Below are 27,533 nucleotides of genomic sequence, written 5' to 3' on the forward strand. Positions count from 1 at the left end.
TAAAAACAACTCATTATTTAAAACGTCAATAACTTAATATTCAGAAATTCCTCATGTAATCTGGCACTTTATTAAAGATCACATGTTGTTCTTGCTTTTTACAACCCATTAATATATTTCAGTCTATACAGTACAGAAGAAGATCATTATTATATATTTGTGGTATTTCACATTCACTTCTGTTATAAAATAAGCAGCTGTTGTTTATCCTTTTTAGCAGAAGATTTGATTGAATTGACTGAACTTGTAAGGAGCTCCAGGTAAAGTAGAGTAAAATAGCATCTAATATAATATGTTAATAACAAACAACAGCATTAAACACAAGCTGAGATCAACAAAGAAGAGGGAAGCAAAACTGGTAACATCTTTATTTTACAGGTGAATTCATTTGACTTCTTGTATTAACTTGACAAATCTAATTCCCACAGGACAGGGGACTCCACCTTCACCTTCACACAGGAAACCACTGACTCCTGTGTTTTTGTAGATGCTCACCTGAGCGCCAGAGCTATATTTAAAAATAATACCACAGAGATAAACATCTATACCTCTTTATCTGAAGTCAGGTTAAGTTTATACTGAACTGCTGTGCAGATTTTATTATTCTAGGTTTGACTTCTACACACTGAAGTCCATCAAAACAACTACAACCTGTTTAATGGCACTCATATTATTTGACAGCTAACTACAAACTGGAACATGAAACGCTGCCAAACCATCCTGTCGCCCAGAGACCAATTAGTGCAGCTTGGTGAAGTCAGAGGAATGGCAGACTAAATAGGGAAATAATGGAAACTAATACTCACTCAGCTCCCACCTTCTTCCCATCAGAGGCTCATCTTCTGGGAGGAGCGGCTCTACGCGCCAAACCAGTGTCACAACAACACAATAATAACCCAGAGTTCATTCATTTTATCTTGTTAACAGCCTTTTTTTTTTTTATTACAAAAAAAGCATACAGTACATTAAACACTTTGCGAAGGGAAATGCAAACATTGTAAAACCTAGCATTGTCCCTTATTTTGTCATTTTATTTTAAATAAAAAAAATGTACAAAAGTGCTTACATGGTGCAAATAATGAGAAAGATGTAAAAGGTCTATAAAAGATGAGGGTAAAGAAAAAAAATGTACATTATATCCAACGTCTAAAAATGCAGCAGAGCGGTAGAGATGTAACTATATTACATAGTAGTAAAAATAACCCAAAGCTGCTCAGAAAACGTTCACTAGGTAGTTGATGCTCTCAAACAGGACTGCCACTGTCTGTAAATGTAACATACCTTATTACTCCTGGTTAATAAATATTGCTTAAATAACCCACATGGCTAATAGGGTTTGGTTTAAACTGTTCTATTAGTCTCACTACAGAGTTGAGAATCTCCTTTCAACCTAATAACGTTTGCCACTGGCAGTGATTATGAGTGACAATAACAATAAATCTCCCATCCTTTGATAATACAGTCACATATTCTTGTGAATTTAATGGCACTTTTGTCAGTAATACCTCTAGATAAGTTGTAACTCAGTCCAAAGTACAGAAAAGTGAGAAGAATGTTAAATAGCAATGTTCATTTGAGCTTTTTATTAACGGCTTCTTCGAGCAGAGCTACGGTGAACACGCTGCTGGTGTTTCAAGCGCCTCCAGACTGAAGAGGCCCCACTTTTACTGATCTGTGGATTTGTCTGTAACGAAACCTCCCAACAGCTGTTCAACACCAGAACGAACTTCAACAGAAAAGTCTGGAGTTTTCTCCCAAAACTGAGGCATCGTATGCAGGAATCTTAGTCCTGTTTCCGGCAGAGAATCAGTAACTGTTCTCGTGACCTGCTAAAATGTAGAGGTTGCTCTGGGCCGTGGGGTTGTCTGTGGGTCGGCTCTCCAAAACCACCACCCTGCAAAAGAAACACAGAGGAGCCATCAAAACATCACAGAAATATTAAAGGAAACGTAAAAACAAACTAATGAGTATGTTTAATGTTGAAGAAGCTGTGGTTTTTCACTAATTATTTACTAAAAATCACTTGTACAATAAAGGAATCTTTAATTTTGGGCAACACACATATTTAGTTTCTTCATCAAGTCCACCACCCTGTGATTCTGTGTATGCGTAGTAATGACAGAGGGCGACTAACTTAGCTTAGCATTAATACTGGAAACAGCCTGGCTCTGTCAAAAGTAATGATATTATTTCCTAAAATTTAACAAGTCAAACAAGTACAACTTCTGTCATCAGCAGCTTCTGGAAATGTGTTGCTCCTTCACAGGGTGATTGATAGGCGAGTTGCTAATAATTTAATTGCACTGACAACAAATGACACGAGTCGTAGCATCATGTTAACCGTATCAGTCTACTCGGACAACAGCCTACCGACAGAGTCGTGCATGTTAAATGGCACGTTAAGCGACAGGCAGATGACAGCTCGATTAAGACGGCAGTGGGTGCATCTTCAGATGCCACCCGTCTCGTGGCGGTGACAGGTGAGCAGTGAAGCTACAGTCCATACTGTCCGCTCCATCAGATGAAATTACAGAGGCATGGAGAGACACTCAAACCAAGCTGGCAGTGCCCGGGCAGCGGTGAATAAATCATGGGGGGCTGGGCACAGAGAAGCCGCACTCTGGTACCACAGGCAGGACAGCTCCATCAGGAGTCACTGACTGAGATGCAGAGTGTCCTGGAGCAAGCGAGGTGTGTGGTCGATAGTCAAAGTTTTGAGGACTAAGAGTTTTAGGTTAGAATTAGTTTTAGGTTGTGATGTCAAGGGAGCGGAAACAATAAATCTGTCAGTCTAATGGCCAACCATAAGTTTGTAATATACGTTTGGTTCTTAATCATTAGTTGCAGCTCTGTATCACTCAGTGCAGGAGTAAATGTGCTGCCTCTACTGTATTATATGCACATTTGTAATCATGACATGCAAACAACTGTGCTACTGTTTAATTTAAGGGTTGAAACGATTAGTCTCAATAATTAAGATCTAAACAGTCAAATTAATTATAAACAATATAAGTCATTTATCAAGCACCAGAATCAAATATTCTCTATTTCCTGCATCTTCGATAAGAGGACCTGCTGCCTTTTTCATCTTATGTGGTAGTGAAGTAACTTTAAGTTCATGACTATTGGTCAGTTAAAACAAGAAATTTCACTAACTTTAGTCTTTGGGTAATTATAATGGTAATTTTTGTGTCTAAAACGGTTATTGGAATAATCTAAAATATAAACTCCACATTGATTGTTAATGAAAATATTAATTAGCAGCCTTACAATAATTTTATTAATGGAACAATTATGCAGAAATAGTTTGAATATGTGATTCTACTTTCTCAAATATCATGACTTATTATTAGGTAATTTTAAGTAGAAACAGCTTTGGGATTGAAACTGTTGGATAAAACTGTCCCTAGTCGTTAGATTGGGTTTTCAGAATATACAGGCTCTTTTCTCTAGTTCTATGTAAACATTGACCTAAACTTCTCATCCTCATCAACAAATAATTGATAAATTTAATGAAGGTTTACAATTAATAGCAATGTGACGAACTACTGAGGTGACACATGAAACACAGACAGAAAGATCAATAGAGCATTTGAGAATAACGTCATGGTGCCTCTAGGGGAGGTCAGAGCCAAAGTAAAAATCAAGGATAGAAGATGAAAAAAACAGACAACAGAGAAACATGTCTGCAGATCAGTTAGTGACAGAGAGACCAGCAGAGAGCAGGCTGCTAGTTTGTACATATTGGGAAAACACAGAGTCCTGACAGAGTAAAACATAATCAGTGTGTGGTTTTATAGAAACTGATCAATAACACCTAAAGCCGTGCTGAGTAAAAGACAAACACAGTAAGTGAAGAGGTATAAACTCAGTTTGTACTAAGGTTCTGTTTCTTCTTTTTATGTTTATAAAAGGTGAGTTTCACGTTTTAAATCCCTGGAGATTGTTGTACGTGCTCTTCTGCTCGTTGCATCTCATCACTTAAGTGCACCGACGTAGCTAAAGATGGAAATCCCTCTGTACCAACCTGTCAGATCCGAGGAGGCGGAAAACTCTGCTTGGATCAGAAATCTCTTGAGTCACCTACGAATGGAAAAACACACCTCAGTCAAAAGCAGAATCAGCAGGTTCCGTCATGTGTGTTAAATTTGGTGAGAGGATGAATGTTGACATTTGGGTCTCGTATGGTGCCTTTAACAACAAAATGCATGTTTTTTAAAAGACTGCAGGTAACTGAATACGGCCTCTGGAGACCGTGTCACGGTGTACAATCCTGCAGTCAGCTGTTCTAGTCAACAAGATGAATCCTGATAGTAAAGAGATAAAGATCCATTCAAAACCGCACATGACGCGACACAAAAACCTGACGACAGATGGGGGATAGTCGGTGGGTGACACCTGCTAGGTGTAAGCCCTTGGCCTTGGGAGAGATTTGATCTGTTTAAGTCTAAACGAGAACAAGGTCTCGGGTGTTCAGAGGAGAACCCACTGAGGCAAGCCCGGACCAACAGGCCTGCCCACTTCAATGCCTTTGCTTGAAAGAGGAATCATAACAAGACAAAGGCTGAATTATTTAGTGCAGCTGCCTGTTGTGTGACAGGTTTCGTTTATGACTGAGCATGAATTTTGCATGGCAGCTGACATTTCAAAAATCCTTGCTATGGGAGAACTGTCAAGGTGGGCTGGGCACAGACTTGGCAAGCAGACCTCCCGTTTCATCTGAGTGCTGCAGGACCACGTCTGGCGAGCTTTAAAAAGGGCGGCCCCTATCGCTATATCACTTTTCATAAAAACAGAATGCTTCACCTCCCTGTGATCTCTTGAACTTTTATTGTGCTGCTGAGCGCAACTTGTGATCAGGTTAACCTGGAGTCCCTCAATGAAAGGTGGACAAATTCATTACCTCGGCCTGGCACGAAGACGCCTTGTCAGGCTCCACCTGAGGGCTAATCACCTAGATGAGATCACCTACTGTATGCAGCCATGTATATAACTGGACCGCACTCAGGGCCCGAGGTGTGTGTTCATAGGTTGAACAAACAAATTAGTTTTTTAATGAAGGTGGCACAAAACTGAAATTGAAGCAGCCTTTTGATTCTATATTTGAACATAACACAACCAGTATTGATGTACAAAGATTTTTCCCAGCTGTAGGGGTGTTTTTATTTATTTATTACCTCATTGGACTTGAAGCTCTTTCCCTGCATGCCATGCTTCCAGAAGGCCAGGACACTGTCCTGAAGGCACACTGTCATGAAAGGGAGGTAAGAGGCAATCTTAACATACAAGGAAATCAAATATATTCAAGTTAGCCAACTCAACAAGGTTTACATTTACAAAAAGCTGAGGAAATATCAGCTTTCAGTACCTCTGCAAGTCTGTCATGCAGGAACTTTCTTTAGCATTTTATCTTTAATGTAATGGATCTTAGTTTTTACATTGTCATAACCCAGACCCACCCAAACAACCCAAAATCTACACAAACATAGTTCTGTTTTGTTGCACAGATCCTGAGGTAGCTTGTGTGAACACTTACCAACAGATCCGATGCAGAAGTCAAAGCTGAGTTCAGATGCCAGCTTCTTGTTAGACTTCAGTCTTCCCTGCAGATTAACAATCTTCAAATTATCTGAGGATAATAATAAGAAAAGTCTGTCAGTGACATGGAAGAACATGCAGTAGACACTTTAATCTGTACAAAAAACATTTGAACAGAACTTTTGTACTTACGATCCAAACACACCAACACTGTGTCTCTCTCCAGCTGGGTGACATGGATTGCATCCACCTGCTGATTACCTGTGGGAAAAGGGTAATTTTGTAACAACCCTGCTCTAAAACATCTCACTTATTTCTTAAACATCTTTTTATTCGTTGTGAAATTTGCTGTCATCTCATTACTGCATAGCGCTGCTAGTCATTTAATAAATAAACTGGACTGCACTGGAATTCTAGTCTCTGTGAGAGTATATTGCATGTTAAACTTACTTGTTCCCATCTCTGTGAACCAGGAGGAGCAGGAGTTGAGGTTAATGGTCTCAAAGCGGACCACCTGGCCTGGCTCTGTGCCCTGGCTGATGGCCACACACACCAGAGGATACTCCTGCTCAGGAACTACCAGCATCTCAAACACCTTTAGTGGGCTGGGAAGTGGGAAGTCAAAGTGCTGCCACAGGGGAAAAATAAAAGATTGTTAGAGTTAGTGGTGTTCTGGTGTTTAATAGTCTGTAGTGATACAGAAAAAACATAGTCAAACAACAAGGAGCGAGGAGCATCTTCTGTTTATTTAGGTTATACTGATTTTAATTTCCTATCCAACTATCTGTGGGGACTGAGTGACGTTTAAAGCAACAAGTCGTGAACTGACCTTGATAAGCATAAACCTCTGCATGGGCTCATACCACTGAAGCAGAACAATCCCAGACTGCAGCGCTCCACACAAATACTTGTGGCCTGTGTATGGGTTTCTCACTGTGAAACAAACAGAAAAGCAGTTTCAGTTAGTGTCACTGGACAAAGTATTAGTGGTTTCACACAGGATTTTACACCTCTGATATCGAAATGGTGCAAAATGCACGTATGCAGCCTTTTTCACAGTCAGAAAACAGAGTCTGACAATTGGACCCAAGTGCAAACACAACTTTCAAAGCCAAACAAAACATTCAATATGTGTTAAAGTATATGAAATGTAATATAATAAAGTTTTTTAAAAACGTTTTAATGCTTGTTTCTCTGCTGGTCTTCTGTTGTGAAACCACTGCAAAGTTAGTCCAAATCTTCACTGCTGGGATATGAAAACAAAACAAACACTATTCGTTGCAGTGCTGAACCGCACTGGAATTCCATCATGGTGCCAGAAAACGTTAAACCCTCAATGAATAGGTGCTTCTTTTTCTTTCCACAAAACAATTTACATTAGATTTCAAATGAGGAACACTTCTGGTATCCTTCACAACCACTAGTGCTCTTGGAGCGGAAAATGTTAAACTCACAAAGGAAAAAATATATCCACATCCATATGTGGGATGTGGCATAAAAAAAGAATGCCAGGCATCCAAGTGGATGTTATAGAGTAAAAAGGCCATTATTAAATATGGGCCAACAAATAATCTGAAAAAATCAAACTGGGAAAGGTCACTCACCAATGCAACACTTGTGACAGCCCTTTGTGTCAGGGATCTTATTTGTCAAGGCAAATCTCCTGAGGAGAGAAAACAGTCAAGTTGTCGTGACCACAGTCTTAAAAGAGCTGATGACGTCCAGAATAAGGGAAGTTGGCCAGTGGTTCCCTTTTTTCTCTACATGAAATAATTTGTCATGACGGTAGACGGTGAAACACAAAAAGACAGCACAGCATGAGTGTTGCAACATGCTTGGAGATAGAACAGCAGACTTGTGACCTTATCACAAACATTTCAGGAGTGCTGCTGAAATGTGTGGTTCAAGACAAGGCTGAGCCCCAAAACCCCAGACAATTTAGGCTCACCTGGGTATAATTCTGTCTGGGAAGCGATGAGTCTGGAACTGAGCAGCCAGCCCGGGCTTCCTCAGCTGCTCAAAAAGCCCAATAAGATTGTGGGAATACAGCTGGAAGGTTTTCCCTGGAGCAGAATATAGCATATTCAGTGCATTAGTTTTGTGAGGACAACAAATGAGTAGTGTGCTAATCTTCAGTACAAAAGACAAGAACAGAGTAAACGTTTCATAATATAAATCTCTTGAACATGATTTCGAAATTCTCAGTGAGGCCTGGATGTGAAGCAGCTTCCACACAAGGTTAGCAGTGAACAGAGGTAAAAACAGAAGTGTGACGATGATGTGAAGCATGATTACCTTCTGATGAAGCCAGTTAGTAGGATATCAAATCAAGCCAGGCGAGAAGAGGATGGACAGTGTCCAAGGGAAGAGGAGAAGAGAAGAAAGGTTAAGTATACCAGGGGGCGAACTGCTAAAGGTAAGACCGAAAGTAAACCTCACGCTTTGTAATCTCAAATTCCTCCCAAACTGAGGAAAAGGGTTCGGTTCTTACATCAGACCGTTCGGCTAAAATGATAAATAACTTGAGATTCTAAAAACAAATAGCTTTTCTGTTTTAATATAACCACACCTTTGTTTATAGATTTTCTCAGAGGGCATAAAAGTTATTTTAGGGCTGCAGATATGGAATGACTGTTTCCCTCGGGGGCAGTCAGATAACACAGAACAAAGAAGTAGCAGGTTATGGACAAAGCCAGTAAAGCAGAAGGCTGTGATGAGTCCATCACTTACCAGATAAAGACATCAGGTTGTTGTTGATAACGTACAGCCATGTACACTTCCTTGGGAAGAGCTAAAGAGGGTAGTAAACAAAGATATTGGTTTTTATTTGACAGACCAGATTGTAGATTCTAATAGACATAAATTCACTAAAGCCACCCCCTTCTTATCAGCAACGGAAACAAGGCTTAGAAAGTCTCTCAAGCTTTGGATTTCTCTTGTGAGCTCTACAAGTGATAACCTGTATCCTAAGAGCTTGAAAGATAATGTCTAAAAAAAACAAAAGTACAAGTGTTAACATTGGATTTGCTTCTGCTGAACATTTACTCATCAATACATTCATGTCAAAAAGAACATAATTTATTCCTACATCAGTTTGTGATTATCCCTCAGCTCTGCTTGTTTTCCAACTATCCTTGCCCTACCCGCTGCTGATTACCAGGCTCAGGTGTGTTCAGCCAATCGGAAGCGGTAAGTACAGAGATGGCTAAAAAACAAGCAGGGCTATGGCTCTCGATAACCAGAGTAAGCCACCCCTAGTATAGAAGCCAGTCTAATGAAGCTTGGTCCTGTTCTTTCTACACAGGTTAGGGTTACATTACAAACTTGGACTAAATAGTTCTTGTCTGCATTATGAGGACAATGCCAAATGCTATTTTAAATATATATACTTATAAACGTTTATGAATTTGTTTGTACTAATAACAAATATTGGCACTATCATTTGGTATTTAGACTGATTTCAGTTGCTGTTACCTGCTCCATCGTGGCTTCATGGAGCTCATTAAGATTCAGGGTATAGATACCATCCTCTGTCCCAAAGATTAGATACTGATCTAGAAAAACACACAAATACAGAATTAGGTATGGGCTTTAAAAAAACTTCTACTTCTGTGTGTTAGTGCATGGCATTTATAAACTCTACCTTTGGTGTCTGGGTGAATCCATGATGTGGCACAGTTGATCTTCAGTGGACAGCCATCAAACACTTTGGAGAAACAGGCTCCCATCTGCAATGAAAAGCAGCTCGGCTGAAAACAGGCTGCCTCTGGCTCAGTGAAGCGCTAAAATGTCAGCTAGAGCTTAATGAGGTGGAGCTGAGCAGAGCAGAGGCAACCAAAAAGCAAAAGGCTCTGTGGACAACAAATATCTACAGAATGTACAGCTTCATTTCAGACAAGAGTTTAATAACAGTGCTGGTGAATGTAGGTCAGCAGGGAAGAGTGAAGACTGTGAAGGACAATGCACATGATTCACTCACCAGTACTTTAGGAGTGGGTGGCAGGCCGTTGATAGCTGGTTTCTAAGTAGAAGGAGGGGAAATGAAAAAACCATAAGATGATGAGATGCATAACACAGACAAAGCTACACCAATTATTTTTAATTTAGCTGCTTAATTTAGCTCAAGCCTCAACAATAAGCCAAGCAAAAAACAAAGACACAATATGTACTGGTTGTGTGTGCCATGTCAAAGGCAGTTAACTGATCTACATAAGTGGATGCCAAGTTTTCTTCTTCAACTGTCAGTGTTTGGAAGTTACAATGAAAAAATATTTGAGGTTGTTAGTGTGTGGTCATCCAGCTAGTTGGAGACACCGGATATATGAAGTATAGGTTCTGAAATAGGGCCCCACAAATGGGACAAATTGCTTCATCAAATTTTTCATCATAAAACCTAATGAAAGTAAAAACATGAAGTGTGGCGGTTTTGACTGAAACACATTGCATTGTGTTGTGTTGTGAAATATCTTTAGGCTCACAGGGAATTCCTTTTTCTCTTTACGGTGCTGCTGGTTGGGCGGTGGCTTGGGACTGCCTCCATTCACACTGCCGTCTGAATCATTGTCTGTCATGAAAAGCCAGATGAAAATTGCAACGGCGGTTCAAGCATTATCATACTTTCAATCATGCAAAATCAAAATAAATAAAAAAGGGGAAAGATCAAACACATCCACATCAGGCCTTCTTACCTTTACATTCAGATTTACTGAGAGCTTGTAAAAATTAAACAAGTGCATGTTATTCAAAAACACAGACACAAATTGAAGGTGTCCAAACTAAAAGTAACCATACTGACCAAAAATTCAGACACTAACAATTAGAACAAGAAAACAGACAATAGACTTACCAGGATCAGACCCATGGGACAAAAGGCCGGGGCTGCTGACGCTGGCAGTAAGGAAATCTGGAGTGGAGTGCTCCACTCTGTTGCCCTGCTCAGGTGTGCTCTGTCGGCGAGCCACCTGGTTTGATCCATTCTCTGAGTTAGGAAACCTCCGCACTGTCCGACACGTCTCATCGTTAAGGCCAATCTCGTCTGAGGAACTGTTCAATCGAGGCTGGGAGAATAAGTGGGTAGAGGAAAGAATAAAAACCGTTTGGTGTTAATTCACATTACGTTAAAAACACTTAACATGGAAAGAAATCAGAAAAGTAACTGTAAGTCTCACTTTTGGAGGAAGAGGAGGAGGAACCCCTGGCTTGATAGTTGAACTGAAATTGGGGCATATTTGTTTAGAAAAGTGGAACTACTGTTACTGTGTTTATTAGAGAAGTTAAAGTACTAACATCACTTACACTTCTACTTCTTCAAAAGCATCATCAAGATGAGCGACATGTCCCCTGCAAGAAACAAACAATCAATACAGGAATAAAGACTCATCAGAGCTCAGGAATGGAGTTAATGATGCAAATGTTAATGTAAAATCCACAGAAGGAGGGGGTTGAATTTGTCCTATTCAGGGGTCCTAAAGGAAATCATAGTATAGAAAAGACCTTCACACGTGTATTATTACATACTGTGTAGTAATTTTGACATTAGCTCAGAGTAACACTGAAACGTAAGTTATTTAAGTGGTGCGAAAGGTATATAGAGATTTACTGAATCAGTGGTACACAGGTTTAAAAACAGTTTCTGTTTATTTCTACTACACAGTCTTACATTAGTCTCATGTGTGAGGCAATATGTGCTGTTTAGATCTAGTGCTATTATCACCACACATGGTGAAAGGAGGGTCTGAGGGTGGTTGATTTTTGGATATGGTGGGCACTAAACTTCACTGTCAAAAGAGTGGTAGAGTGGATGGCACAGAGAACTACAGCACACGCAGAGTTAGTGTTACCGTTGGAACAACTCATCCTCAACGCTTTTGAGAAGGCTCCTTCGAGGGAGAGAGTGAGACAGACCAACGGCCAAAAGAGGACCGAGAGAAGCGAAAGGAGAAAAACAGTCAAAGCACACAGACAGGTGAGAAGTTAAACAAGGCGACATTTCAAACTGTGGATGGACCAGAGTGAGTTTATGCACAGACAAAGGTTAGTTCCAGAGAGCAGGCAGGTTAACGTGATAAGATTTCTATATATCAGTACCAACAGTGGATATCAGACTAAAGAACACGGCTGCTTAGACTACAGACTAACATGCGGTTAAGTCAAATAAATACAGAAACATTGAAACCTCCTTTCGCTTCCTTTCTCTTGATTAATCACCAGAGATGCATTTGTTTATTAAGTCAGGTAAAGCGGGAGAGTGACAGAGAAGAGAGAGATAGAGAGAGTGGGGAGTAAATAGGAACAGTTCCCATGACAACAGTTTCCATGGATTACCTGGCTGTTATTCCTCCCTCTGCAAACGGACTCCAGGGAGAAGGGAAGTCATTATCTTTACTCACATCCTGTGGAAAGCCACACAGACACAAAAAAGAATTTTAAATACCTGTATTTTATAATTTGTGGTTCTACTTTTAGTTACTAGATGTGCTTCAAATAGTTTGATTACAAACAGTAACGAAGTTGTATACTAGTATTGATTTTATTGAAAGTGACAATCACCATTTCAGAATGAGCCTCTGTTTCCTTCCGGAGAGGTGGCTCAAACTGCAGTTTGTCGACTGTAAATGGAAAAAAACTGTTATTTTATTTTTCTTGCACACACCTTTGGCACTAGAGGGCATCAATGTCTAACACTTAAATCCACACAAAGGTTTTAGAGTAGCATCCTCCAGCATTAGTACCAGGAGCCCTGGAATCCACTCTTAGCATAAAGTCACGTGTGAGAATTAACCAAAAGCAGATCAACTGCTTCTATTTCAACATACCTGCCAGGACACCACAAAGATCCTTTACTGATTTATTGCGCTACTATGCGAATGTTTGGTCTAAAGCCTGAAGGAGAGAGTCGGTCACCAAAGACAAACACACATTACAGCTGACGCTAACCAGATCTGTTCACTTTGGGGAAACATTGGTAAGAAAAAAACAATTACAAATAAATCATGGAGCAGATTCGGCTCAGTTTAGGTTTGAGGTCACATTCTGTCAAACAGCTGAACCCAAAAAGGAGACTGGTTTAGTGTCCGACATAACATGATGTGACCCTACTGCAATTATGAAGGTTAAAAATATCAAGCAGCCTCCCAATAAATACTCTCACACAATGAGCTTCTTGTTAACAAGGAAACTTTGCAATCAGGAATTCAGTTAACTGTATTTCAGTGTGTTTTTGTGCTTGAGATATGTTGATAATACAGAGGTGCTGCAGTGTTTAAAACAAAGGTGACTCACAAACAGACTTATGTAACCAACTTGGAGTGAAACATTGGGGGAAGTGAGGTTAAGGAATCAGCTGTGAGACATACAAGACAAACTTAACTTCCTTGTTAGGATCTGATTAGTCACCTGCATACTAATTTTTATTTAGTCAGTCTGACAGGAACAAGGCCTTATTATTTCACCTTATTCAAGCTCAAGAAACACTAAATGGGCTCACAATCACAAGCAGAAAAACTCACCTTATTAGTGGTGCTTTATTTTAAAACACAATGTTCTGTTATGTGTTACATTATTCTATTTCTTAGTAAGTCTTAGGAGTGAGCTAAAGAATTAATCAAGCACACACCGTCTTACTACACTGACCTGCGTCCCCCCTGTGTCTCTCAGTGAAGCTAGGACTTGTGCATGGCCCTCCTTGGTCTGTTCCATTATTTGCTTCATGTAGGAGGAAAAATCAGATTTGAGAAATATAGATAAAATCAAACAGGAAGTGCATCTCCTACAACTGAGCACAGTGCAAACAAGCACGAAACACACTGAAGCACAGACGTGTTGCTACAAATACATATCACAAGCCACTAGAATGTTACTACATCAACCTACAATGATGAAATGACAAACAGCCACAGCCTTGTGGCATGACAGGCACAACAAAGCATCGACCTCTGTACAGGAACTGAAGACAACTTGTACATACAACAACCTCCCTGAAGGGTACAAAACTGTGCAATGTAATAAGATGGTTCCTCTGCTGACCAAAAACCAATTCCTGAGGAGACTTCAATGACCCTTCAGACAAGCTTTTTCCACATTGCTCTTTTAGTAAATGATGAGGGACAGTTATGGCACACAGAAGCTACAAAGTCGCATTGCAGACTACAACATCTACTTTCTCTCCTGTGGATCTCCCATGAAGCTATATTTATTCACACTACCACATGCTGTGGTCTGTAAAAGCACCAGTGCCTGGGCTTGTTGTTGACTTACAGTCTATCTCTGAGCGTGTCCTCTCTGCTCTGGCTTGTTTGTTGGTGGAGCGGATGGTGTGTCTCACTGCAGAAAGGGGCTAAAACCAAGAATGACAGATAATTCAAGATAAGGAAATAGGTATGCAAGCAAACAGTCCAAGCAGCAATTGACAAGTGCAAGTAAATATTTTTAAATAATTATGACATCTTTGCCTTGAGTCATTTGGCACAATTTTGACATTGATCTATTGAAACTCTGAAACTTGCACATCAAGCTAAAGCAGATCTAAGGGGAAGCTTTATACTGTGTCTTATATATCATCACATTATTATGCAGCTCGGAGGCTGTTTATTTGCAACAAGCTCCATTGCTTGCAGTCAATAGCCTTTGGGGTTTTTCATTCATCGGGGCCAAGACAGTGCTGCTGCTGTCAGGGGGTGAAAAGCACAATGGTCTTTCAAAAGGCAGTGGTACCACCTCTTTGGCTGCCACATAGATGTGATGTTGATTCCAGTTGAAATAATAATGTCAAAGGAGAGAATCAAGAAAAGGGGGAAGGGAAATTTCAGGGAGACATTCAACACATTAAACACACTGAACAAAGCTCACCTTTCATCTTCTACTGCCAAGTTGCTAAAAAATCCTGATATCCTAATATTTGCATTCACCACTGATATGTATATGTCAGCACATATTTCTTTTGTTTCCAAACTTGTAAATATCTGTCAGTGCATCTGCCTTTTTGGTTTGTTCTTTGTTGGCTGAGTTAAGGCACATTTTCCCATGATGGTGTTTATGTGAAGGAATGACACAGTACCTCAAGGTCATCATCGTCCACCTCACTGTAATGCGGGTGGTTGTCCGGGTTGTTCATTTTATCTAAGAGGTCGACAGCGAGCCTCCTCGTCAAGCCCGTCTGGGCCACAAACACGTGCTGAAAGAAACAAGATTTGCGGGACCAAATTGCAAATTATTAAAAAAGAAATTTATAAAATAATATTAGTATCTGCAGTGTGACATTATTGGTCGGACATAAAAATCCATGAAATGATATAAAGAATCATAACCTGCATGTAGAAAGAGATTTAGGTTTCAGTTTCTTTGTTATAGAGTAATTAAAACTGTAATGTCTAATAGCCTGAAACAAATGGAGAGCATGCACTGTGATACTGACTGAACTATTTAACTGTATTTTTATTTTAAAAACAATATGCAAACAGCAAATGAACTCAAGCCCATAGTTGCTAAAGTTTGAACAACAGTTCAGGGTCAAAGTCTGACTCTAAGCCGAGAGATCAAAAAAAAAATAAAAAAATCAGCCAAACCACACAAGAGCTCATTGGGCCAACTGAGATCCTGCTGGATTTAATCAGAATGAAAACGTCTACTTGTTTGTCAGGCCTTTGGGATTGGCAAATACTCCTAGCTCAACAAGCAAAAAACTTTACTAGAATTCCAACAGCACCTGAAAGAATAAACCACAATAAAGGAAGAGCACAGACACTACAGAGACCTTGCTAACAATTGATGTTTTTAATATGTTCAGCTCCAAAATTGCAATGCATTTCTTTTTTTAAGCAACCATCTAGCTCATTTTAGACAACAATAGGACTAATTACCAGTAGAAGTTTGTCTGCAGTGGGCCTCCTCTTTGGACTTTTTGTCAGAGACACTTTGACAAAGTTGTGGAAGGCAGCAGTCCTTGGGGACAAGATAAATGTATTTGATTCAATGATAATAAATGCTGCTATTTAATGCTGAAGATTTACTTGTCATGCTGCGTTTTTAGAAAAGCACTCTGGAATTTATGGTAATATGGGAGACTCACCATTTGTTTCTTTCTTTTAGCTTGGGTGGCTGGAAGCTGCTCTTGGACATCAGAAACAAGGCCCTGGAGAAGACAAAAAAAAACAACAAGCCAAAAAGGGAAAATCAATATAAATAAGATGACTCAAAGTTAGGAATGGAAAGGTCTATTCTAAATATAGCCAAATAGTAGTGTGAATCAAACAGGACGAAGACCATACAAGCAATCAAAGTATGTGATGAAATATAAGAAGAACACAAAAGCAGGAAGCAGACTGAGAATCATTAGAGGACGCTCTGACTGATAATTTCTGAGAAAAGTTGAACATACCTCATTGGGTGTAGGTCAAACATCGGAGGTTGTAGTTCAGCCAGCTCTATGGACGTGATACCCACAGCCCAGATATCACAAAGCTGGTTGTAGCCACCGTTCTTTTCCACAGCTGCTACCTCTGGAGCCATCCTAGACAAGTACAAAACAAGAAATCACTAACAATGTCCAAACAATAACAATAAAAGGTTAGTTCAGAGGTCTCATTGAAGTGAAAACTAAAACTGATACTAGTAGATAGATATGTTATTGATCCATACAGTTAAATTCCATTATGCTCACCCAATTTAAGAATGTTCTAAGAGGTCAGGGTTTGTGACTAACAGCAGCCTTGAAGCACATAAACATATTGTATACTCCTCAAAAACCCTTCAGCTGCTGTGGGAACTTACACATTATAACACACAAACATTATAAACTAGACTGCTTTAAATAAAATTTGGTAAAATGTCTTTGAATGAGATAAAAAATAAATAATCAAAATAAAAATGCTTAATGAGGGTGACATACTCACCAATAAGGTGTTCCAATGAAGGACTTTCTTTTGGCAATGGTGGCTGTTATTTTGGCTGCAACTCCAAAGTCAGCTGTAACAGGGATTGACAGGGATTGTGTAATCTACATGCGCCTAAAGGCTACCGAGGAGTTTAGGTCCCAGAGAATTAGGAGGCTAAAGAGCAACTTACCTAACTTCACATCTCCGTTGTCTGTTAGAAGTATGTTTGCACCCTAATAAAAAAGTCCCACAAACAGTTATTTGACTTTTACAAAATACTTCTAAGAGACCAAGGCCTAAGATAATGAGCAGATGTGCTACTAAACTGACAGTGTCAATTGTATCTTAAATATTTCGAGTAACGTCTGGTCTGGGTGAAGCATTAACTGCTCGGGTCTGTTGCAGATCTGCCTTTAAGTTATGCCAGTTTTTAACTTTTTGACAGTTCCACTCAGTGTTTCTGTTGGCTGTGACTGACACTCTCCCTGGTGGTATGCTGCTGTGAAATTAGAGGAAACAGGAAGTGCTTGCTGCGTAGAGCTCAGTAAAGATAATAGGTCCAACCCTGACCTTCTGTGATAACATATGAGACTGAGGCTCCAGACCGTGTGCATGCACAAAGCATGATCAACTTCAGCTCAACCTCGAAACTGCACTAGTGGTCACATGCTTCATACTGAGCACATCCCATGCTTCGCTTTTCCTGTGACTTCAGTTCACACCTCTGCAGCACTGCTACACCACAAAGAAGTAAGACCTCTGGGCAGTTGAAGAGTCAACAAACCTATTTAAAGTGACATTAATTTAAGGCTATAGCATTAATGCACCTCCTTGTGTTTTATTTCCTCCTCTCTGCTGTCATTCTCTTTTCTTATGCCTTGACCTCCTTTGTTTTCACATAAACTATTATGAAAGAGAAAGAAAAGATACGAAACCTTAATGTCCCGGTGCATCTTGCCCTTGGTGTGCAGATATCCCAACCCCTGTACAAGTAACAATGCATTAAGTGGAAGTTATTTAAATATAATTTATTAAATATTTATTTTAAATAACTTATGAAACTGCAGTTACCTGTAAGGTCTCTCTGCACACATATGCTATTTGAGGCTCTGACAAAGGTCCTGTCACTAAACACAAAGACAGAGATTGAGTTCACACGTGCACAGTATTTAAAACCATTTATAACTAAGCCTATATAATAAAACTTACCATGATAAATGTCCTGCAAAGATCCTCCACCACAGTACTCCATACAAATCCAAAGCTTCTCCCGACTGTTGACCACAGAAACAAAACAAGTTACTAGCTGCTGTTTTGCCAGTTAGCTTTAAATCACAAATTAGATATATATTTTGATAGCACAGATAGCTGACAAAAGTTTCTTGTTGAACACGTTAAGCTCTACAAATTTCATAACCTTTGTGAAATAACTTTACTGAACACGTGCTAAGTAAACATCCATAATGTGTCAATAACAGTAAGCATCTTTGAACAACAAAGAGGAAGGAAAGTGGTTATGCAGCAAGGTGAACTTGATGTCTGAGGAGAGAGGGGTGTGTGGGAAAAATTATATTAACAATCTCACAAAATCCTGTTTTGCAACTACTATAATTGGGAGACAATTGCATGATTACAACTATGAGTACAATGCCAGTAGCATTGATGATACTGAAAACTGCCCGTAATGTTTATATGGGTGTGGAAATTATTCTACATCAGGAAGGTCTAAAAGGAAACTTGAATTCCTCAAATAAAAGCATTTGTTTAATTAGTAAATATATTATAATAATTAAAGCATGGTGGGCTGCTCATTAATGCTTTTAAGTAACCATTTGATCTCTAAGTGGTGAGACTATATAAGACATACCCGCTGTGATAAGACAAGCATCTCTCTGGACTAACAGACATATAAAACGGATCATAGGCTTATATTCTAGTTAAACCTGCTGGAAGTCTAAGGCAATTGTGGGTGGACCGGCACTACTTCCTCTCAGATACCAGCCACAAAACATAGACTCTATTAAAACACGAGATCCGCATCCTGGCACTGAAAGGCCTAGTCAGCACTAGTCGCCCCAGCTGAAAAGCCTGAATCACAATCTCACACACCGGTGTGACTCATTAAATACATCATGCGAGTTTCAGGCAGCAACTTATGAAATCCTTTTGACAGTAACATATGATCCACAAATGTTATACTTTGGATTGGCTGCAAGGGAAGAGAAAGTATTGAGCATTAAATGACAACGCAGGAAAATTCAGAGCTGGCTCTTACCAGAGGTAGCTCCCAAAGTAGGCCACAATATTATGGTGCATGCATTCCTTCACCATGAAGATTTCCTGCTGTATTATGGAAAAGTCATCCCCTGGAAACGGAGGGAAAAATCAGACACACAGACAAAAAAAAGATTTTTTTATTTTCATTTTCTGTGCAGGAAATTGCTGTATGTTAAAATTAGATATTATCCATTTGAATATGATTAAGGGAATGGGCTATTATTCATCTACAAAACCTACACTGCATAGTGTTTTGTTTTTTTATTAAACAAAAACTACGATTAACGTGCTTTTGTGTTAATACAGCAGATTATAGACCAGCCAAAAACAAGAGAAGGAATGCCTTGTACTCTTAATGTTTATGTCATATAGGCTAACATTCTGATGGCATTCCAGTTCAGCAAAGCACCTGACAAGTATGAAGTGACAAGACAAAAATATGCAAGCCCATCTGTTCCTAATTGGGCAAAGACATGTTTCTGGAATACATTAACAGGAGGTTAAGATCTAAAAGAGTCCTCGTAGACAACAATCCAGATTAAGCTAATTTGATGGATCATTCTCTGCCAAAATCATTAAATTAAAAACAGCAGGCCGTGTGTCAGTTCTGCTTCACCAATGTAGCATGCAAACAAAGGTTTTGTTTTTTGATGGATGAGAAGGTCAATTTTTGTCAACTACCACCATTTGTGGCATGAGGACCAAAAAAAGGGTCAGGTCCTGCATCACGTAGCTCCAGCCACTGAACTAGTCAGAACCATATGAGGGCAGTTGGAGTGATGAAAACATGATAAATGGAGATAACTGCTGGGTCACAGAAGCTCTTTTTCAAGCACATAAACAGTTTGAACCCAGTGAGTCAACTGCTTTACCCAGTAGTCCTGTTTTCAGTCTGTCTGGGAGGGGTTAGCCTCTCTCACATGAGTGTCTGAAGTCAAGTCTGGTTGGAATGCAGGCGTGTAACTTTACAACCAGCAAACCTGTAAATTTCCTTGAATTTTGAACATGGTATACCTGTCTCACTAGCATAATAGACACATATTTTAGTCAATATATGAAAATCAAGACCTCAAGTTTAAACAGTTGAGACAATGATTGTGCAAAAAGAATGCATGTCACCAGTAGGGAGACATACCAGGAAGTATTATAGTATTGTATTGCATATACTGTGCTGTTTACAGTACATACAACTAGTTTCACATGTAGATTTGAATGCTGCTAATAAAATATGTCTTTAATGAGATTGACTGGGACTTTCACTCAAATTCCCAGTGTCTCATCACCCTGCCACCGTCTTGTCTCTCCATTCCTGAGACATGACTTCATTTACTGATTCATACAAGCCTAACGTGTTCATTTATTTTTATTCATTCTTGTGACAAAGGCTTGATGTGTCTGCAATTTAAATAATAGAACAATATTCAATAACTCTACAGAATCTTGAGTAGTGAGTATGACTCCCTCCTTTATTCTATTTAGTGTATCACAGGTTTAACACGCAGCGATAAATGATGACGAATGTGAAAATAACCTCCCACAGTTTGCTCTGCTTTGAACTCAACTGTAATCTAAATGTTCAATTTAGAGCCTCATATCTCATTAAGATAGACTACTGTTGTTCACAGACATCTTCAAATATATCTGTTGACGGAGACCAAATCGTATGAGGAGCCACAAAAATTTGAGCAGCGGTAATTTCAGCTTGCTCAAAAAAAAAAAAAAAAAAAAAAAAAACCCAACATGCCCCCCCACAATCTTCTCTTCTTAGTGAGTTAAGGCCTAAGTGTCTAGCCACTTCCTCACAGGCTGAGCGCCTTCCTCTGCTCTCTGAATAAACATATTCTTGCTCATCGCTGTATATTTCAATACAGTGTGTAGGAGGCAAGTCAAAGTCTTGACCAATACTCGAGATGATTTCATACATGTCTGCTGTCAGTCTACCTGTGAAATTACAACTGACACAGATCTAAAGGCATTTATGCCTTAATGATTGAGAGACACAGCTCCACACCCAAATGGCCTGAAGCCGAATTTTTAACGGAAACTTCCAGAGGGCTAGCTGCCAAATTCTCAGTAACGTAAAGAAAAAAAATTTAAATAAGGTTTTAAAGAATTTGCTACAACAAAATAAAGTTTGTACTGTGCAAAAGAACAAGAGAAAAGAAAATCTACCCACAATTTTGTCTGTAATGATTGTTTACTCTCCAAAATATCAAATTAACCTACTCTGTGTCTTACAGCCTCTACAGTTAGAGAACTTCACCACGTTAGCTCCTTTCTCTCTAGGTCCCCTTCTTCATAACAACTACTTTACTTGTCATTGCTCCTGGTAAAACCTGTTTTATTTTATGGTCCACCCTAAGCTGTTTGCCTCAAGCACACAAAGGACTCTTGACTCAGTTTGGGGAAGTAGGGAAGAGGGAGTACTCCTTTGACAAGGTGGCCTGAGCTGGGTTAATCCCCGTTTCATCAAAAAGAAAAGAGTCAAGAAAATATGAATAAACACTATTTATTTTGCTCTAAAGATGGCTGTAGGAAAACCTGCTCAGAGTTAAGCTGCAGCTGACGTACTCGTACAGAAACATTGTGCAATTTGTAATTGGATCATCCCTCCTAAACTGGAATGCTGCTCCAACTTGACTTAAACTTAACATTATAGTAGGTCAGGTTAATTTCATATTTTTCCCATTAATCTCTACTCTTCATCTTTTACCTGATAAATTTGCGAGTTAATGCAAGTTTTTTTATTAGGCTATTGTGCAAGAAAAATAATACAGTTACAAGGGGATTAGAAATAAATAATATTTTTAGACAATGAAAACATATTCTGCTAGAAACAAATGTAAAAATGCTATCCTGAAAAAAAAAGCACCGTTAAGTCATTGACAAGAACCAATTTCACTCAATCGCCAAACCTGTGCTCAGTTTTTGTCCATCTTAGTGCTGCTTCGTCTGCTTCTCATATAAAGAGGACGAGCTGGTCCTCATCTCAGGTAGAACATTTATACTAAGAAATTGTTAAAAATGTGCTATAAAAGCAATGACAACACTATGTCTAAATCTGGCAAACAGTTCTATTCTTTAGCAAATGTATGCTTGTGAAATACTTGCTTTGATTACTGACTTTTGCTAGTTTTAAACGATAAAGGTTTCCTCGTTCTGAGAGTAACAAGCATAGACGTCATCAAGGATGTCAGCTCATTTTAACACAGCGTCCTTTTCTCATACTTGCCTTCTCTGCTCTGCTTTTTGCTTTCCGCATGCTTGCGGTGGACTCTGGTGTGTGTAATTTCACTTCCTGATTTCTTCAAATACTGATAAGAGTCAACCTTAAAATGCTTCAGGTGCTAAATAATAAAAATAACCCTCTTTTTCTTAAATGCAAGAAACTAAAAACTGAATTGTTGATTTGCTTTAATCTTATTTTAAACTACAACTTAACTGTACTTCGTAAATGTAAGCAAATTTAGCAAATGTATTCCAGTAACACATTAAAAAAAGGTGAGACAGAGGCAAAATGAAACTGAAAGGTTAGAAAAATTAAACACCACTCTGAATGATCCCAAAATTAGTGGCTTAATTGATCCTGTTACCCAACAGGTGAGAGTGTCATGACTGGATATAAAAGGAGCATGCTCTCAAGCCTTTGTCTTTCCAAACAAACCACTTTGTGCCGAACTTTGTGAGAGAACTGTCGATCAGTTAAAAAAAGAATATTTGTCTGTGCAAGACTGCAATGAATTTATATCTTTCACTATCTACAGTAAATAATTCTGGGGCTCCAGAATCATTACATCACTGTTCTCCCTTAACACGGTTTGCTGCATTGCAGCCAGTATCTGAAGATGATGGTATGGGGTTTATCTGTGGCCACAGAATGATGGATGGTATAACTGATGCTGAGGCCTATATTGGTATTTTTTTCCTTCTTAACTGGCCTGTTTGCAATCCAGATCTATCTCATACTGACAATGTATGGTGAATCATGAAAACAGTGACCACAGAGTGGTTTTACTACCAACTTGCAGCCAGGTTTTAACATCTTCTGCTCCACATAAGCACACACAGTAATCCCTCCTCCTATATTCCAAGTCTTATATTAAAGTTGAGGATTTCTATATCCAATAAAAATTTTTTTAGACAAATGATCTTGAGGTTACAGATAAAATGGTGGACAAGACTTTGGAAATAAACACACTACTGGTCCCAAGTTCTCTCACTCACAGCCATTTACCAACAGTGGCGTGATGAATGAAAGAGAAAACAAACCGAAGTGAATGTCTACCTTCACTGACTGGTAATCAGCTGAGCTCTGTCTGGTTGCCAATGTTACAAAACCCTTTCCGTAATCCCACTAATCTGGATCGAACTAACTCTGTCACTAGGTCATCACCAACACAGACCCCAGAGCCGGGCAGAGTCAGAAAACGTCACGTCTCCATTGGCTCGTTTATTAGAAGACATTTTCTTTTACCAGTTCAATATGAAAGTTAAAAAAGTGTGAGACAGTGTGCAACTAAAGATTATCATTTCACATTAAAAATTTAACTACATAAAAGAGCACTGGGTCTATCAGCACATAAATATTTGCAGTCATGTGTATTGGCACTGTCTGCAGTCTTTTTGGTACTTTTTGTGCATTCCTCTGAAAACACTGGAAAAGTGCATTTATTTTCCAGACTTTTTCTTATTTTTCAGCTCTGACAAAAGAAACTGATGAGAAAAACAGAGTTTCTAAGATGGTCATTCTTACCTGGCTCCAATTTTATGATCTTCACAGCAGCAAGCTCCCCAGTTTTTATGTTTCGAGCCTAAAACACACAACACAATGATGAGCAGGGGTAAACACCTATGCTGTAAATGACTTGTGATTTTGCACATCTTACATCTTTTGTTTTTTTTGTATTTGTACACTTGACCAGCTTTGTACTATTAAATTTTATTTTGCCAACAACTATAGTTGAATGTATGGAAGTAGCTTTTAAGAGTATTCATCCATTGTTTGTGAAATTTCTATCTCAAAGTAAGCTGCCCTGACTTCCAAATCCAGGTCAAGACGGGATGCTCCCTAATCCGTGGGAGTGAAGTGACGGGACGAGCAGCTAAATCATCCGTAAACCATAAAACCCTCCAGCATGACCACTTTCAACACTGGGAATGTGATGGTGATTCACACATATAAACAGTAACCCACACAAAGCTTAAACTTGTTCTGCAGCTGATGCCACATATGCAAGCTCATACAAAAACATAACAGTAAACAACTTTTAAAAAACATATTTTTTTAATAGGGTTGTTATTCTGTTATAGATTATTCTGTCCTACTTTACATTTGTTCAGCTTTGAGATTGAAAAAAAGGTTCAATAAGTCTGAGACAGCTTGAAAGGATGCACTAACCAAACATTTGCTTACAACCTGTGTCTGGCTCTTTACATTTCCAGTAAAACCACCCTGAGAACTAGACTCCAAAAGGGGGAAGTTCTAAGCTGAATATGTGTTACAGCAGATAAGACAGCTTTAACAAACATAAATAATGTCTGACTGAAAGAAAGAGCAGTCTGGCATGTAATAGACTCCTTTACAAGTGATAAAAACAGTACATATGTAGATCTGAAGGCCAGCTAAGATGTTTAATGGTGGTTACAAAGTGGATAAAAGTGGTGGACTGTGTAGGATTCATCAGTTCCTTATTTGACAACCATTTTGACACAACAACTAAAATAAATGTAGACAGAGATAGTATTAATACCACACTCATCTATAATACTGGCCTTTCATAGAAACTGTTACTGGCCTTTCATCCACAAGGCCAAACTCAAAACAAAACATGCCTAAATTATTTTTCAAGGATTTTGAGTAAGATTATTGCATATAATGTTACGTGAATTTTAAAAAGTACACATATAATGATAGATATTTTAACAATAAACTACACTGAGAGCTAAAGCAATGAAGGTAAATTAATTATTATTACTAGTAATAACAAAAATCAAGAAAATGTGGCTCTCATATTAACATAATCGGATATAATAAATCACGCCAAGTGAGGAATGCTGTGCTCATTAAAAATCTACTTTTCACAGCAGGCTGAAGGAGGAGTTTTCCCAACTGGAGGTGTTTCCGCTGTCACTACAGTGCACAACACACCCATAGTGGAACACATGTTTAAACAGGGCCTGATCATATTTCAGCCCGCTGCAAGCTCTGGGAGAATACCAGGCGCAGCATTCCACCAGTGGCCTGTCTGGGGGTGGGGGCTGGCCAGAGAGCCTTTGTATGGAGATGGGCCATGAAAAGCTGTCTGAACTACCACAATCTGGATCAGATGGGTCCAAATGCCTGTGGCAGATAGATAAACAAATTCTCTGAGAAAAACATAACTCAACACAGCCAACAGAAAGTGGGAAAAAATTGATAAATTATCTTTTTTTGTCTATGTAGTTTCTGTATTTGACTTTTTTCATTTTTAGTGCAGTGCATGTGGTCACTGTCATGTCTCCAGTCCAAGACAATGAAAGATTTACAGTTACTTTCCTCCAAAATGGCTGATTTCAGTCATAACACAATACTGTCTTTAGCCCAAACACAGTCATTTGTAATTATTTGCAACATTGGATTTTCTTTGCACAGTTTGCAGTAAGAGAGAGGTGTAAGAACAAAAACACCACAGTTTAAACTCTGTAACTGTGCTGTCTTTTAGCAGTTCAGTGCGTTTCTTTGACTTTTGAACAACTAAAAATATGTACACAATGTGGTTTGTGAATAGACTTTACCAGTTTCATGTCCGATATCTGAAATGTGAAATCTGAAGAGCATTGAATATCACATATATATATATATATAGTACATGAACACTTCCTACATATTACACTCTCTGGTGTATGCTCAACTGTGACAGCTAACCTATACTCTGTTTGACTCGTCCATTAATGTTCTTTTGTCTCACAAGTTAAATAGACAATGCTGTAGATGATATTCTGGCACAATACTTCTGCTCAATAACTGATACCAAGTCAGTATCTATTGTGGGGAATAGCTACTGATGTTTAATTGATTTAACATAGCTGCTTAAGACTAGAGATGGATTCCATCACTAAAGAAAAAGTGATCTGGATAAAATGGACAAGCAGGTACAAGCACTGTCAACCAAGCTTAAACATTGTTTCCCCTCAAACTGTAATACAATCTGTAAAACAACGAATAGACTCTATCTAGGCACAAGCATACACACCACCACCAAAATCTAATACTTTGATAGCATATAGACACCCATCACAGTAAGGTGCAACTTAAAATTGATTTTGAAAATGGATTGTTTTGTCCAAATAACTCTCCAAAACCGTTAGATATTTTACTCACTGTCATACATGACCAGAAAATATGCATATGCAAATATTTCAGAAGATATAACCAGCAAATATTTAATATGTTCCAATTAGTTCACACAGTTCTCCTCTGGACTCCACTGCATGGCCAGGGAAAGACATTCAAGGTAAATTGCATCAACTACACTTCTGCAAATGACCTTATGTGAATGCACAATTTGGCTGTGATTAACCATAAACTGTCAAATGTGTTTGGCACATGCTATTATGACTTATAAAACAAACAACTCTCAGTTGGCACGGTGTCAGGATGATGAGCTGCCGACTCATTTGGTGGTTTGTCATTATATTTGCAGTGTGACAGTGTGTGGGAATACTCCACCATACCTTGTACACGTCTCCATATGTCCCACTTCCTACCCTCTGAATGAGCTCAAAGTCATGCTGAGGGTTTCTCCTCTGGATTTCACCACTTGGCCGGGGGAAGTGATCCATGGTAGCTCGACCCAAACGACACTTTACATTTAGTTGGCTTGATGAAATCTGATGCTGCTTCGACGAAGCTCAAGTCCTGTACAGATGCTAATCACTGCTCATCTCGGTTCATCTCCACGCTTCATGACCTGATGGACACACACACACACACAGAGAGGATTTGGGAAGTGTTATTAAAACCTCAACATGGTGTCAATACAAAAAGGGAAAAGACTAGATCATCAAAACAGCGTGGCTTTGTCGCTAACACGCTGTTTAACTTAAATAAAGTTAGTAAAGCCATGTACTGAAGCTCGTACACACACAGCAGCGACAACCAAAATAAAACAAGTTAGCCTGTTCCTAACGTTAGCACAGACTGTGTGGTCAATCCAGCAAATAGCCGGAGCCGCTACTCTGTTGAGTTCAGGAGCCTAGCCGTTCAGCTAATGCTAACTTAGCTTTGCTGTTGATTTTAACTTTCACCCGTGGCCTACCTTTTACGATACAAACTTCGTGGATAAGGACGTCTTGCATTTCAGATAGTTTCGAGTTGTTCAACTGTACAATGGCGTCGAATAATGAGGCAAAAAAGAAAAAGGCAGCCCCCCTTTTGTTATCGAGGAAACAGTAGTAAACTTCAGTTGGCTGATGTGGTTCACTTCAGTACAACGCTAGGTTTAGCTGTTGACATGGCTTTTTTCATCTGTTGACAGGTTCACAAACGACTCGGGCGACATTAACAGCAGCTTCACAATCAACGTCGAGCACTATCTCTTACATTTACTCGAAAAAATCACCCGAAAACCCAACAATCTGTTGCTAATGTCGACGACTCGCAGCTCAAGACTGGACTCCGGTGCTGCGTTCAGGAACCACTCGTAAAATGTGTCACCTCGATGGAAAATCAATTCCAAAACAAAATGTCTGGTGGCACAACCACGTGCAAGCATTAAAAAAATATTATATTTTAAAATTATATTTGATTAAAATCTGATCAGTTTCATAACATCAACATGCTGCTTAATTATGATTACATCTGTAAAA

The 27,533-nt window shown here is 39.1% G+C and overlaps 1 protein-coding gene across 5 annotated transcripts; it reads right to left on the reverse strand.

The window, feature by feature from the left end:
* Positions 1-910: 910 nt before the first annotated feature.
* map4k5 (mitogen-activated protein kinase kinase kinase kinase 5) lies at positions 911-27,353 on the reverse strand. Of its 5 annotated transcripts, none has more exons than XM_026339389.1 (35): positions 26,984-27,353; positions 26,400-26,635; positions 23,440-23,497; positions 18,685-18,775; positions 17,619-17,683; positions 17,481-17,536; positions 17,345-17,392; positions 16,600-16,642; positions 16,428-16,500; positions 15,914-16,045; positions 15,605-15,667; positions 15,396-15,477; positions 14,594-14,710; positions 13,795-13,873; positions 13,171-13,242; positions 12,088-12,146; positions 11,863-11,930; positions 10,834-10,878; positions 10,707-10,749; positions 10,385-10,595; positions 10,017-10,102; positions 9,518-9,559; positions 9,182-9,266; positions 9,013-9,092; positions 8,269-8,329; positions 7,834-7,836; positions 7,487-7,601; positions 7,143-7,201; positions 6,368-6,471; positions 5,989-6,166; positions 5,731-5,799; positions 5,537-5,629; positions 5,178-5,248; positions 4,028-4,083; positions 911-1,894 (listed from the first exon to the last, which is right to left on the reverse strand). In XM_026339389.1, exons 2-35 carry the CDS (start codon positions 26,505-26,507, stop codon positions 1,807-1,809), a joined length of 2,703 nt encoding a protein of 900 aa, XP_026195174.1. In that variant the 5' UTR covers positions 26,508-26,635; positions 26,984-27,353; the 3' UTR covers positions 911-1,806. The 5 variants fall into 5 exon arrangements, with proteins under 5 accessions (XP_026195174.1, XP_026195175.1, XP_026195177.1 ...); XM_026339390.1 differs by having other exon boundaries at positions 27,268-27,350; XM_026339392.1 differs by lacking the exon at positions 13,171-13,242.
* Between the last annotated feature and the right edge of the window lie 180 nt (positions 27,354-27,533).

This window comes from Anabas testudineus, chromosome 22, assembly GCF_900324465.2.
Source record: "Anabas testudineus chromosome 22, fAnaTes1.2, whole genome shotgun sequence".
Taxonomy (NCBI): Eukaryota; Metazoa; Chordata; class Actinopteri; order Anabantiformes; family Anabantidae; genus Anabas; species Anabas testudineus.

Bases quoted from the DNA above. Each gene is read 5' to 3' on its own strand.
- map4k5 (XM_026339389.1), bottom strand. From the start codon at position 26,507: ATGGATCACTTCCCCCGGCCAAGTGGTGAAATCCAGAGGAGAAACCCT. The intron at 18,776-23,439 runs GTAAGAATGACC...CTCCGTTTCCAG, and splicing joins GATCATAAAATTGGAGCCAG to GGGATGACTTTTCCATAATA. The intron at 9,560-10,016 runs GTGAGCCTAAAG...CCTTCTACTTAG, and splicing joins AAGAGAAAAAGGAATTCCCT to AAACCAGCTATCAACGGCCT.